Source organism: Engystomops pustulosus, chromosome 11 (genome assembly GCF_040894005.1).
Source record: "Engystomops pustulosus chromosome 11, aEngPut4.maternal, whole genome shotgun sequence".
Lineage (NCBI taxonomy): Eukaryota > Metazoa > Chordata > Amphibia > Anura > Leptodactylidae > Engystomops > Engystomops pustulosus.
Window position 1 is genome coordinate 64,194,718 of NC_092421.1, and position 14,605 is coordinate 64,209,322.

At 44.6% G+C, this 14,605-nt stretch overlaps 2 protein-coding genes across 3 annotated transcripts in view; one reads left to right on the forward strand and one right to left on the reverse strand.

The window, feature by feature from the left end:
* The window catches only part of NHLRC2 (NHL repeat containing 2), a 35,175-nt gene extending 29,645 nt beyond the window's left edge, over positions 1-5,530 (reverse strand). The window contains exons 1-2 of one of the 2 annotated variants that reach the window (XM_072131073.1): positions 5,391-5,511; positions 4,871-4,915 (exon numbers count right to left, since the gene is read on the reverse strand). The gene's annotated coding sequence lies outside the window, so the exon portion shown is untranslated. Of the gene's footprint in view, positions 1-4,870; positions 4,916-5,390 lie in introns of both variants that reach the window. The other variant, XM_072131074.1, reaches the window with a different exon arrangement.
* Positions 244-14,181, forward strand: DCLRE1A (DNA cross-link repair 1A). The gene is made up of 10 exons (XM_072131071.1): positions 244-367; positions 2,499-2,928; positions 5,044-6,141; positions 8,556-8,689; positions 9,840-9,958; positions 10,075-10,218; positions 10,707-10,852; positions 11,953-12,107; positions 12,484-12,625; positions 13,498-14,181. The coding sequence occupies exons 2-10, from the start codon at positions 2,508-2,510 to the stop codon at positions 13,656-13,658; spliced, it is 2,520 nt and encodes an 839-aa protein (XP_071987172.1). The 5' UTR covers positions 244-367; positions 2,499-2,507; the 3' UTR covers positions 13,659-14,181.
* The last annotated feature ends 424 nt before the right edge of the window (positions 14,182-14,605 follow it).

Below are 14,605 nucleotides of genomic sequence, written 5' to 3' on the forward strand. Positions count from 1 at the left end.
AATGTTGACTAATAACTGACGATTAATAACCAATACTGATTATTATATTCTTAGATTTGGCGAATATGTATCTGCCAAATAAATTTACATCGCAGATCTAGATTTTTATTTCTTCACGGTCGATTCGACATGATTGCCAAGTAGTAATAAAACGATTCATCCATCGTTTTGTAAATTAGTTTAATAATAATAAATAATCCAGATTAGTAGCAAAGGAGAACATTTTGTTTCAATCATAATCTGTTTGTCAGGTACAAAAAAAATGAAAGGAAAGTGCGGCGGCGGATCTGCAGGCGGAGCCGGAGGAGGCTCCCAGAATGGCCGGGAAAATATCTCGGAGATGACAGGACTCGCGCGCTGCTGGCGGGTAAATACCGGGGGCACAGAGAGGGCGGATGGGGTACAATATATGACCTTTTTTCCACCCTCTTAATTTAAAGGAGTGTTGCAAAAATAGATAAAAATTAGAGGAATTGTCCTGATATTTAACCAGTTATACCGCAAGTGTGTAAACAACAATAATTCTGACTTAACACAAGTGTTCACGTAACTATAAATGGCCAGAATCACAGTGGTGGCTCAGGGTATCAGCTCAGGTGAATGGCCGCAGCAAGGGATCGTAGCCGTCTACCATGAGAATTACAATTATTTTCCCCCTCATCAGTTTTAAGACAAGTAAATCAGAAAAGAGGCATCTTTGGACAAAGGTCTGCTCACATTACTTCGCCCCTTATTGGCTCACTGTGCCCCCTTTAATTTAGAAAATTGGCTTTAAGAGCCAGACGAGGCAGCTCTACTTAGTTATCGGAGCCTAATTATTCAACTCACTAAGAAGAGCTGTAGTAATGGGTCGTTTGCAAACGAGCCAGCACAAAGAGTCGGCTCATCCGCGTGAACGACGTGAGCTGGCTCACTTAACTCCGCCACTAAATGGCTCACCACACCCCCTTTAACCCAATAAAAATGGGGTTAGAAGTGGTGTTGGGTGACTGACTGTCCTGCAGCTATCTATTATATATTTAATAGGGAGCCGTTCAGGAGCCAGAAGAGCCGGCTCTTTTTAGTGAGCGGAGCCTAATAAGCCAGCTCACTGAGGCTTATCGATTGGCTTATCAATCGCATGCGTTTCCCTGGAAATGCATGTGCGTTCGGGCCGAGGACCGCCCCCCTGTGCGCTAGCGTCGCGTTATGAACAGACGCCTAGCGTAACGTGTGACCGCAGCCTAAGAAAAGCTGTAATTCCCATCACTAATGCCGGCGCCACACAGGGCGCTTTGTCTGCGCTTGCGAACGCAAACAAAGTCGCGCGCACCGGGGCGGGCCTCGGCCCGATCGCATCGTTAATTTAACGCGAAACACCGGCGGCTCGTTCACGATCGCAGGCGTTTCCATAGAAACACCGATGCGATCGAGCCGAGGCCCACCCCGGTGGGCGCGACTTTGTCTGCGTTTGCAAGTGCAGACAAAGCGCCCTGTGTGGCGCCGGCCTAAAGAGCTGGACTTCCTATAACTACTGCAAGGCCTAGGAAGGAGGAGGATTGAGAGCCACCCTCAGAGCACTAGAGGGGGAAAGATTAGAGGGCATCTACCACCAGGATGAAGGATTGTATGCAAATGAGTGAGGAGCCCCTTAGACACATTTGCATACAGTCTTTCATCCTGGTGGTAGATGTCCTTTAAGGACTGTCGTTAGCACTGGAGGAGGGAAATTTAAGAACTACTCACAGAGCAATGGAGGAGGGAGATGCTTATTAAGGGACACCTTTAGAGCACTTTGGGAGAAGGTGTTTAAAGGACATCTACCACCAGGATCTAGGCGTGTACGAGTGTGTCGTAAATCAAGCACACTGACATACTTGTGTGTGCCCCCTCTTCCAGGATCTGCTCTTCTTTAAGCTTCCTATGCCTTTGTTTTTAAGAAAAAAAAGTTTACAAATTATGCAAATGAGCCTGAGGGACTCCAAAGATTTTAATGGGACCTGAAGCCCCTCAGGCTCATTTGCATAATTTTAAAAGCCTGTATTTTTTACAAACCAGGACACAAAAAGCTTAAAGAAGATCGAATCCTGTCAGAGGGGGCACAGACCAACATGTAAGTTTACTTGGTTTACAATCCTTCATCCTGGTGGTAATGTCCTTTATGGACCACCCTAAGAGCACTACATGGGGGAGAATTTCTTTCTGGTACTAGTCTGCAGCTGCTCTGTCTTGTCCAGCGGTTATATTGAGGGCGCGTTCATACGTAACGCACAGTGGGCGGGGCTCGGGCTGATCGCATATGCGTTTCCCGGGAAACGCATGCGATTAATAACCCGATCGCATGTGTTTCTCTGGAAACGCATATGCGATCGCCCCAAACTCCGCCCCCTGTGCGCCATAGTCGCGTTATGAACGCGGCGCTAGCGGAACGCGTGAACGCGCCCTCAAGGTAAGAAGTTCTGTCCCATTTTCTCTTGATTCATTAATGATCCTGTACATTTCCATCTTCTCGTTTTTAGTGGTGAACAATGTCAGAAAGCGAAGAAGATATTTGGGGTTATAAATCCATACGGAAACCAAAAGCATCAGATGGATCCTCTAATAAAACAGGAGCTCAGGATCAAGCACTTAAGACGAGGGTGGAGGCAAAAAGGGGGGGACCCAGGAAGAGAAATGCAACAAGGAAAACTAAAAACATCCAGGGAGTCACGTCTCCCATGGGAGCTGCCCCCCAGGAAGAGACAGTGCAGGGGCAAAGCTCTCCGGAGGATGCACTGTCCACACCGAAAAAGAAAAAAATTAAAACCATGAACCCAAGTCCTGTGACACCCCAGAACAGACACAGCGGCCATTGCCCCAGCTGCCAGATGCCCTTCTCCATACTATTGGTCCAGAGTCCCCGATGGCATGTGACCGAATGTTTGGACGCACCCTCTACCGCACAAACAGGTACAGCAGCCTCCATTTACCTTCCCAACTTAAAAGGAGCAGTTATCATTTATCCAGAGGTTAGGCAATAGATCCAAGATAAATGGGGGTGGGGGTCTGACCAATGGAGCCAGAACTGATCTCCAAATTGGGGGCTCCACCCCGAAGGGTGATGCCACACGTGGCGTTTTTGGTCCCTTTTTAAGCTTGCGTTTTCAGTCTGTTTAAAAACGCATGCGTATTTTACTGTTTACCATGCATTTAGCTGCTTTGAACCTGTTTATCAAGATAAACAGGTTCTAAGCAGCCAAACGCATGGTAAATAGTTAAAAACGGATACATTTTTAAACGGGCTGAAAACGCAGGCTTAAAAACAGACCGAAAACGCCACGTGTGGCATCACCCTTAGCTATCAGATTGTTATCTCCTATTCTGTGGTTAGGGGATAATCAAACCTGGTAGATCCCCCTTTTTGGGTTTTTTTCATATTTCTGCCATTTGTACAGAATCTGAAAAAAAGAATTGTATCCTTACCTTATATGGAGGGCTCAGAGTTGGCAGTTAGCAGATACTGCATACAATGTGCACCACAGCTGAGCCTCACCTGGGGTTTTTAACGCATGTGGTTTTTAACGGACTGCTTAAAAATGGACCAAAAACGGGTTCAAAACGCCACGTGTGCCGCCGGCCTCAGGGTGATGCCACATGTGGCGTTTTTGGTTTAAAAACGCATCAATTTTTGACAGTTTACCATGCATTTGGCTGCTTAGAACCTGTTTATCTTAATAATAATATTAAACGGACTGAAATTGCATGCTCAGAAACGGACAAAAACCGCCACACGGGGCATCACCTTTAGGCCAGTGACACACGTGGCTTTTTGTCGCGATTTTGAACACGTTGAAAACACATGCGTTTTTAAAAATGCTATTTTAAAAATTGCAGGCAGCTATGTATCTTGGAATTTGTAAAAACGCAGTGATCTTCTCCCTGCTGTTTGTGCATGTAATCACAGATGCGTTTTAAAAAAAGCTTGCAGTTTTTATGCATGCATTTTTTAACGGACTGCTTAAAAACGGCCCCAAAAGGGGTTCAAACGCCACGTGTGCCGCGGGCCTTAAAAAACCAATATGCAAATATGATGCGTTTTTCAAGGATGAAAGCGGCACGTTATGAACGCAGCACTAGTGGAACGTGTGACTGCGCCCTGAGGGCGCATTCACTCGGTGTGTTGCGTTTTTGACGCATTCCACTGGCTTCAGCCTTGATCACATACTAAGGTTACATTGTGTCACTGCATCTGCTAAAACTCAATGGGGGACATTTACTATTGTGTTTCCGCCAGTTTTGTGGTGCTTTCACCGCATCTTCTGCTCTCCTACCTATTTATTAGCTGTCGGGGACAGAAAAAATGACTTTTTCCGCCTGCTCCGACTCTTCTCTGAAAAGGGGCGTGGCTTTGGCGGAGTGGAAACTCAGACACAATTAATATGTGTCACAGCCATTTTTGGACGCTGTAAACTGGCGGAAAGTAGACCAAAAGAAATTTGGTCTAGCAGGGACACAAAACACTGCTGTTGCCTGTTCTCTGACTGTTGGACACATTTCTGGTGCTCAGGACAGATTTTGGTCCCAGGGACAGAAAATGGTCTCAGCGCCAGAAATTTATCTGCACAGCTCTACAATATTAAATGTGTGTCTTCTTTCCGAGAGCAGGTCGGTAACAAAGCCAATGCAGACACCGACACTTTATGTAAATGTCCCCCAATGTAACCTTAGCATGTAATCAAGGCTGAAGCCAGTGAAATGCGTCACAAACACAACACAACGCATCGTGTGAATGCGCCCCTGAAGGTGATACCACACGTTGCTTTTTTGGACCGTTTTTTAAATCATGCGTTTTCAGTCCATTTCAAAATACATGCATTTTTAAAACGGATGGATGCGTTTTTTGTATATTTACCATGTGTGTGGCCCGTTTTAATCGGTTTCACAGCTGCCTACACTTCTAGAAATGAAGATAAACAGCATTAGAATTGTGCATGTGAATGTGGCCCAAGACTGTGACATCAAGATCTGTTGATAATTCCCCTATTTTCCTATTCCTTGAGTGAGTTGTGGTTTCTCTTTCTGCAGAGTGTCCGGACGGTGTGAGCTGCTTGTCCACTCTTCCTTCTCACTACAAGCGTTTCTCCCATTTCCTTCTGGCACAGAGCCGGGACATGGACCAGACATCGCTTTTTCCCGCTTCTACCACCAATTTCACGTTACCTAAAGCAACACCACCCAGTATTTCCAATGGGTTTACGTACACAAAAAACAAGACCCCAACCACTAAAAAGAACACACAGCTGAAATCCAAGTCCCCGTCTCCCACCAGCTCCCAGGAATCAGTCAGCAGGACGCCGCTGGATATCTGGCTCTCGTCACCATCCAAATCCTCCCAGGAGACCCCCAGCCGCGTCACTGCCACCGAGTCTTACCCTCTGCCAGAGCAAGATGCCAGCATATGCAATAGCACCATCTCCTACTCCCCACTAGTCAGTGATCAGGAACTCTTCAGTGAAGATGAGGGGGACTCCCCAACTCAGTGCAATAACTCCAATGGACAGGCTGTGGACCCTCCCCTTGATTACAGGGCTAGCACCTGTGAGAGTCCTGTTGCAGCAGAGATGATGATCACAGACCTTTCGCCGGAGTGTTACTCACCTGTGGTGGATATCAGTGACCGCCTATCATTGCAGCCTAATCCAAATGGTGCGGCTGATCTCCACTCCTGTGATCAACCCCCTATGTGTCACATTAAGATAGAAGACCATGCAGCACCTCGGGTAAGCACTCACCTTCACTCACAGCTCAGGCTAAAGGCTGAGCAGCTGAAATCACAAATACAGGAAGGAGCATCACAAAGCTCTCCCAGCATGGCGCCTGTGCCTCCAGGAAAAGCCATGAAGCAGATGGACATTGGGGTTTTCTTTGGCTTGAAACCTAAAGTGGTGACTCCAGCAGCCGAGGTTAAGGCTCCTTTAAAAATTCAGAGTGAGAAACCTCCAAGGAAGAGGAAAGCGACCGGTTCTCTTGGTGATGCTGGTGGGCTTGCAGAGAATCTCAATGGAGCCTCAGAGCCGAAAGCTGCGTGGACCCAGAGAAGAGGTGGAAAGGGGTTCGGGCAGAACTCCACAGAAGAAGGGGGAAGGGGAAAAAAGCAATGTCCCTTCTACAAGAAGATCCCAGGTCAGTAACTGATTCAAGTTCAGGTTGAATTTTGCTTTTATTATTCTGTATGGATGCAATGAGCTTTATGCAGGTGAATTGGATTTATTACGTAAAGCTGAGGGTGCGTTTACACGTTCAGGATACGGTCACACGTTGTAGCTACAACTGCACCTAAAATTGACTCTGATGAAGTTGTAACTGCAACGTGTGACTGCACCCTCAGTTTCTCAGATGCAGTTTTCGATGTGCAAATTAGGAATGCAGTGGGGGGAAAAGAGGAGTGCGGTCACACAGTGGGGGACATTTACTATGGTGTTTCCGCCAGTTTTGTGGCGCTCTCAGACCTATTTATTAGCTGTCGGCGCCAGAAAAAATGACTTTTTCCGTCTGCTCCGACTCTTCTCCGAAAAGGGGCGTGGCTTTGGCGGAGTGGAAACTCAGACACAATTACTATGTGTCGCAGCCATTTTTGGGCGCTGTAAACTGGCGGAAAGTAGACCAAAAGAAAACTGGTCTAGCAGGGACTGTTGGAAACATTTCTGGTGCTCGGGACAGATTTTGGTCCCAGGGACAGAAAATGGTCTCGGCGCCAGAAATGTCTCTGCACAGCTCTACAATATTACATGTGTGTCTTCTTACCGAGAGCAGGTCGGTAACAAAGCCAATGCAGACACCGACACTTTATGTAAATTTCCCCCAGTGTGTTTTTTAATGGACTGCTTAAAAATGGCCTAAACCGGGTTCAAAACGCCACGTGTGCCGCCACCCTTAGTTATTGTGAGACAAAACAATTAGTGCAGAATTAGGCCGCGGCCACACATACGGGTAGGCGTCAGTTTATAACGCACAGGGAAACGCATGTGATTGATAAGCCCATGTGTGTTCGAGCAGAGAACCGCCCCCTGTGCGCTAGCGTCACGTTATGAACGGACACATAGCAAACGTGTGACCGCGGCCTTATGGTGAGGGACACAATCACTGATGCAAATAAATGCGTGAAGATGACTAGTCTCTCTATGTGACCATGGTTATTGCAAATATTAGCTTATGACACACACACACACACACACACACACACACACACACACACACACACACACACACACACACACACACACACACACACACACACACACACACACACACACACCGATCTCACGAAGGCCCGAAGCTGTCTCGTTTTAACCCATTCATTACAATGTGGTATCAGCACATTGTAATGAATGAGGAGTAAAATCCCCATATACTGCCGTATGGCAGTATATGGTAGGATCGATCAGACAACCTAGGGTTAAAGTACCCTAGGGAGTCTGAAAAATAGTAAAAGTAAAAAAAAAGTTTAAAAAAATAAATAAATAAAAAAACCTAAAAATTCAAATCACCCCCCAAAAAAAAAAATCATAAACACACTAGGTATGGTCACGTCTGAAAAATGTCGGATCTATCAAAATATAAAGTTTTTCACTGCGTTTAACCCCGTAACGGAAAATGGCGTCCAAAGTCAAAAATGACATTTTTTTGCCATTTTGGAAAATATAAAAAAATAAAAAGTTATCAAAAGGTTGCACAGTCCTAAAAAGCAATGAAAAGACCATCAAAAGTCGCAAAAAATGACACCACCCACAGCTCCGTACACCAAAGTATGAAAAAGTTATTGCCGCCAGAAGATGGCAAAACCAAAAAACTATTTTGTACAGGAGGTTTTAATTTTTTTAAATGTATGAAAACATTATAAAACCTATACAAATTTGGTATCCATGTGATCGTACCGCCCCAAAGAATAAAGTAGACATGTCATTTGGGACGCAGAGTGAAAGCTGTAAAATCCAAGCCCACAAGAAAACGTCGCAAATGTGGTTTTTCACCATTTTCACTGCATTTGGATTTTTTTTCCCACTTCCCAGTACGCGCCATGGAATATTCAATACCGTCACTACGAAGTGCAATTTGTTACGCAGAAAATAAGCCATAACAGAGCTCTTTATGTGGAAAAATACAAAAGTTATAGATTATTGAAGGTGGGGAGTGAAAAATGGAAGTGAAAAAACTAAAAAAGGCCAAGTCGTTAAGGGGTTAAGCTACTTGCACAAGTCGGCGCATGGGAGATGAGGAGGGGGTGAGCGCTGCTTGCCTCCGCCCCTCTCCATAAAAATACAGCGCCGTAATATGGGGAACGTTAGGACATATCTAGGTCCATTCTTTTCCCCGGGTAGGGTGCCGCACGTGTGCTATAGCTTATCACTCTGTGTGCCCATTGTTCACCTTTGGGGGGGCGCATATATGGCCGCAAGCTTGTGCCCGTATATTCCTCCACCAATGGCTGTGTGAATGTAGCCTTAAACAGATTTTCTTGACTACGATATTGGATTCTATTATTTTGATAACTGATGCTGGGTTCTGTGCTAGTCTGATTTCCTCTGCTTGTCTTCTAGGCACTGGCTTTGCTGTAGACGCCTTCCAGTACGGTCAAATAGATGGCTGCTCTGCCTATTTCCTCACCCACTTCCACTCGGATCACTACGGAGGCCTCACAAAGAAATTCCGCTTCCCAATCTACTGCAGTAAGGTACAAACCCTACCTCGTGTTCATTGTTATCTCTCATGGCAGTTCTGCTGCGAATAAAGCTTCATCTATTTGGTCTAGAGCTTTTAAAGGGAACCTGACATCAGCAGCCCTTTTTCAGGCTCCCCCATGTACCATAGAGAATAGTGTACCCATTGCTAAAGTGTTTTTATATTAAAACTGGCTTTTTTTTCCGATAAAAAGAAAAGTCAGATGAAAGTTTGCATTTGAAATAGATGCATGACGGAGCAGTTTCCCATGATTGTGTTTGGCTGCGGTCACAAGTACCGCTAGGCGTCTGTTCATAACGCGACGCTAGCACACAGGGGGAGGTCCTTGGCCCGAACGCACATGCGTTTCCAGAGAAACATGTGCGATCGGCTTATCAATCGCATGCGTTTCCCTAGAAGCGCATGTGCATTCGGGCCGAGGACCTCCCCCTGTGCGCTAGCGTCGCGTTATGAACGGACGCCTAGCGGTATGTGTGACCGCAGCCTATGTGTGGGGATCTCTTCTTACTGGCCATTCACATGGGACAATGGACTGCTCTCCATAGAGAAAGGTAAACTTTCATCTAACTTTTTTATCAGAAAAAGCCAGTTTTATTATAAAAACACTGTCAATGTGCACCATATTTTTATGGGGCCACTTCAGCTGCCACTTTGTTTCCTGAAGTTGGCCTACATAATCACTGCAATGTATCTTAAGTTTTTCTCCCTTGTGATACATGTGATGAGTTGCATGTTTAGTCTCACTTTTGAAACTTTTTGTGGTGTGCGACTTTTTAGTCCCAAATAGTAGCTCCCAAAAGTAAGCCTAGCATGGGTCAAGCATGCTCTGTTTTGGTGCAAGAATGGGATAATTTTAGAGCCCAAAAATTGCACAAGTTGAACAAAACATCTGGAGTACAAAGATAAATACAGCCACTGCAGTAAACCCTAAACTTTGGTATGCTGCTTGATTGTGCACCTAAAAAGTCTCAAACGTTGAAAAGTCGCACAAAAAAAAGAGAAGGCAATAGGAGCGATGCATGTCCCCCATAGACTGACTTAGGGGCCGATTATAACTGCAGCCGTTGCTCTTCTGTAGACATCTGTAGCATGTAGGATATTGATGTGATCTGATACTTAATCACTGATCTTGTCTCTTTCAGATCACAGGGAACCTGGTGCAGAGTAAACTGCGAGTAGAGAAGGAATTCATTAACTGCTTACCCATGTATACAGAGTGTATGGTGAATGGCATCAAGGTGGTGCTGCTGGACGCCAACCAGTACGTATCCTCTGTACTTCTATATAGGGACTGAACATATTCGTGTAGTACAATGTATCTATATATGCTACTTTACATTTCCATTGGCAAATCTTCCCCATTTTGTCACATTTTAGCTGTCCTGGGGCAGTTCTGCTGCTTTTCATCCTTCCCAATGGGACCTCAATATTACACACGGGAGACTTCCGTGCAGACACCTCAATGGAAAGGTATCCAGCGCTCCTTGGCCGGAAGATCCACACCCTGTACCTGGACACCACGTAAGAGCATTGTCATGCAGAACAAACTTCTGTATATAGGGAGGAGCAGCTATCATAAATGTACAAGCTGCAGGATTGCAATCCCTAACAGAATAGTGAGTGCAGCTCTGGAGTATAATACAGGCTGTAACTCGGGATCAGTACAGGATAAGTAATGTCATGTATGTACACAGTGACTACACCAGCAGCAGAATAGTGAGTGCAGCTCTGGAGTATAATACAGGATCAGGATCAGTACAGGATAAGTAATGTCATGTATGTACACAGTGACTGCACCAGCAGCAGAATAGTGAGTGCAGCTCTGGAGTATAATACAGGATGTAGCTCAGGATCAGTACAGGATAAGTAATGTCATGTATGTACACAGTGACTGCACCAGCAGCAGAATAGTGAGTGCAGCTCTGAGTATAATACAGGATGTAACTGATGAGTGATTTTATTTACTGATGCAGTATATTTCATGTGACTCTCTGCTTTCTCCTTTGCAGTTACTGTAGTCCCGAATACACCTTTCCCCCGCAGCAGGAAGCGGTACAGTTTGCTGTGAATGCTGCCTTTGAGATGGTGACCCTATATCCCCGAACTTTGGTGGTTTGTGGGACCTATTCTGTTGGAAAGGAGAAAGTCTTTTTGGGTATAATGCATGTTTAAATTTTAGACAAAAATGTTACCTTTTTAGATCAAACCTGTTGCTATAATTTGGTAGAAGGTGGATGGGATAAGCCTGCAGGTCTATTAGCCTGGATAAAGCAGCAGGAGGAGGTTCCTTGTGTTCAGTCTCTCTTCTTGCAGAGAATACTATGATCTCTATGGAGAATGAAGTTCCTTGCATAGTTTTTCCCAGTTGCTTGTCCCTGAACAATTCAGATGTTGGATCAACATTATATGGTGGAGGAATAATTAACATTACTGTACATGAGGCTAAATTTCTGTACAGGAAGTCCCTGGGCTACATAAAAAAAGTCTCTTTTAGGTTCGTTCTTTGGTTGAGTTTGTATTTAAGTTAAAACTGGTATAATTTATTACTCCAGGAAAAAAAAATTGTATGTTTGTATGTTCTTTCCGTGTTTGCGTGCGTTTCTTCTTGGTGCTCCGGTTTCCTCCCACACTCCAAAAAAACACATACTGGTAGGTTGTTTAGATTGTGAGCCCCATGGGGACAGGGAACAATTTGACATGCTTTGCGCTGCGTAATCTGTGTGCACTGTATAAATATCATTATTGCAACCGGGGAGCTTCACCTGAGGTCACAGTGGGCATAAAATCGGGTGCCCTCAAGTCACACCCGACTGTACTTTTCTGCCATTTCTATGATGCAGCACCAGAGGAATTTTACCGCTCTTGATAGACAGATCTAGATTGTAATATATTAGAGTGTAAGGCTGCGTTTACATTGCATTTAGTAGTGCTATGCAAACACCTGGGGCATGGCTTGATAACATATGCATTGGGATTGAGGTACATGCGGTAGGCAAAAGGCACCCGATGTTTCTGGAAATGCCTTTGCGATTGGGCCAACCCCTGGACGTTTGTAAGCGTAATGTAATGGCCACGTGCGAGAGGAGAAGATTTGCAAAACTACATTGAAGTTAACATTTGAGGGTTTTTTTTTTTTTTTTTTTTTTTTTTAAACAATGTTAATTTGATGTAAATGCATGGCATTACCATTGCTTGTATGTTAACACAATGTAATTGGGTAAATCTTCCCTCCCTCACTGTGTCTTTTCTTTGCAGCTATCGCTGATGTTTTGGGCTGTAAGGTCTGCATGTCTCAAGACAAATATAAAACGATGCAGTGTCTGGAGTCCGATGAGATCCGGGCATTGGTGACAACCGATTGGGACAGCACCGCCCTTCATGTCCTTCCCATGATGCAGGTGAACTTTAAGGTACGTTTCTATGTTCCCTCCTGAGGACTCCTGCAGTGCTTTCTTATTAGAGAGTACCATGGTAGGTATGTAAATGCGCTCTGAATTAAATCAAATGTGAAGGCCCAGATGGGAATAACACTTAATCTCTTCATGATAATCCACTGTTAAAAATTGAAAAACCCACAACAAAGCTTCTACTATGTGGGAAAAAAAAATTGCCACATTTATGTAAGGCTTATAGCGTCTTTATTCTCTATAGTTATACTTTGTTGTGTTTCAGATTTTGTAAATCCACAGCTGTAGTCATCCCTGGGGTGCGGTCGGGCGCCCCATACAGTGTCGTCCTCCTCACACTGTACTTGGTCTTACACTTTTCTGCCTCATTTTTTTGCAGGGTCTTTATGCCCACCTCAACAAGTTCTCTGGAAAGTACGACCGTGTTTTAGCCTTTAAGCCGACAGGATGGACGTATTCTGAGGGCTGCGGTTCAGTGGCTGATATCAGGCCGGAGGTCAGAGGAAAGGTCACCATGTATGGTGTGTAGAATGACTTTTTTTTTGTAAAAGTTAAAGATTTAAAGTTAGAGTTTGAGGGTTATCTCATATCCACAGTTCCAACTGCACGGACCTCCATTGATCTTGAGAACTGGTTCGCAATTAGTAAAAATGGTCATACATTCCTATAGAACACCTATAGAGCTTCAATTCTCCTACATAGACTTTGTGGATTCCTGCAGCTGCCACGAGGGGGAGCTAATTGCATTTGGCAGTTTCCTGTTCCACTGTGGGTTGGCTATCCAGACCTCAGGGTTACCTTCAGTGTCAGAACCTATAAGAGGAATGGGATGTAACCTTGGGGCATCTGCACACGGTCAGTATTCAAATTTTTGCATCTGTCTGATATCTAAAACCAGAAGCTGAAACTTACACAGTGAAGAGAGAGAATGGAATGATCTGTGCATGCTGCAGGTTACGTCCATTCCTGGTTTCGGCTTATAAATACTGCCAACGTCCTGATGCTCCATCCTCATTCCTGTCACTATTGAGAGATCGCTGCAGTTATGTAATTGGAGACACGTTACAGCCTCTATATTACAGGTGGCTCCAACTGCTTTTTGTTCCAGTATAGAATCACAAAACAGCTGATCATGTGGGGTGCAGGTGTCAGACCACCACCAGTGATCTGATGCTGAGGAGAGGTGGTCAGTATTGAGAACAGCGGAGGACTGTTCTGGTAATGGTTGCCTGCAGGCAGATGGAATCGTGTAACCGGCTGTGAAGGAGATTTGGAGCTCAGTCAAGATAAAGCAAATTCTTGTTCCTGAAGGCCTAGAATAGGCTGGAGCTAAAAGGGTTAATATTCTGTGGAGCCTGATTGCCTGATCTCCATCCTTTGCGTCTTGTTGCAGGGATCCCGTACAGCGAACACAGCAGTTACTCTGAGATGAAGAGATTTGTGCAATTTATAAAACCTCAGAAAATCATCCCGACTGTCAACGTGGGGAACTGGAAATCTCGCAGCGCCATGGAGAAATACTTCACTGAGTGGCTCTCGGAGTCCAGGAGATGAGACAAGGTCCTGTAGACGCATCCTCTTATCTACACATCGTGCACTTTACTCTCCTGAATGAGAGCCCCGGAACAAAATTTGGTGCAGAATGGAAAGTTCTATAACTTTCTAATAGTCCTTTGTATTTTATATCTAAATGAAGATCTCTGCTTACTGGTGGTGAATGGAAGCATGCTATGGACATTAAAAATATGGTGGAATTAAGGTGCATTTGTATTAGAAAGTTATACAAGGATTTTTTATGACTGTTGAGGCTTCTTTATGTCTCACATCCTCTTCATTCTACTAGCCGTCCTCCCTTGGGTGCCTCTAGTGGTGGGGGAGCATCATGTATTCTCCACCCTCTGTATTACATCTGGTGAAGTCCTCACCACACATTTCTGCTGCCATGATGTCCATGCTACAACTAATTTGTCTTGTCTCTTCATATTAATGTTCATGAAATAATGTATATTATCTATGTGGAAATGATTTTATGTTGAGGATTTTCAACAAAAATAAATAAAACATTAAGATTTTACAATTTTCTTATGTGAATTTTTCTTCTAGGTTCTCAGTGTTATCTCTGCTACAATATCTTTGTATGACCTCTATAGACAGACTGGGATATATATCCAGGGACTTTATGTGACCTCCGTAGACAGAACTGTGATATACAGTATACAGTGTGAGTGCCCCTTAGTGGTGACTACAGGCAGCAGAATTTCTCTCCAGGAGATTGGAGTTCAGTTTGCCAAACGCAACAGTATTACCCATTATTTAAGAAGGCCACAGAGAAATTCTGACCCAATCAATTGCTTACAGTTCAGGCCTTAGCACATGACTCATGTTCAAACAATGGGTTACGGCTTCCTATACTATGATGCCAGTCCCTCCCTCCCTATTAGAACATGATCCCAGTACAGGAGGCATCTTGCGTGGAGGCAGTGACTCCCTACCATTAGGGA

What these genes read in the sequence shown, in the direction of transcription:
- DCLRE1A (XM_072131071.1), top strand. Translation starts at nt 2,508, where the DNA reads ATGTCAGAAAGCGAAGAAGATATTTGGGGTTATAAATCCATACGGAAA. An exon ending in TCCCAATCTACTGCAGTAAG is followed by an intron (nt 8,690 to 9,839) that starts GTACAAACCCTA and finishes TGTCTCTTTCAG; the next exon opens with ATCACAGGGAACCTGGTGCA. An exon ending in AGGAAAGGTCACCATGTATG is followed by an intron (nt 12,626 to 13,497) that starts GTGTGTAGAATG and finishes GTCTTGTTGCAG; the next exon opens with GGATCCCGTACAGCGAACAC.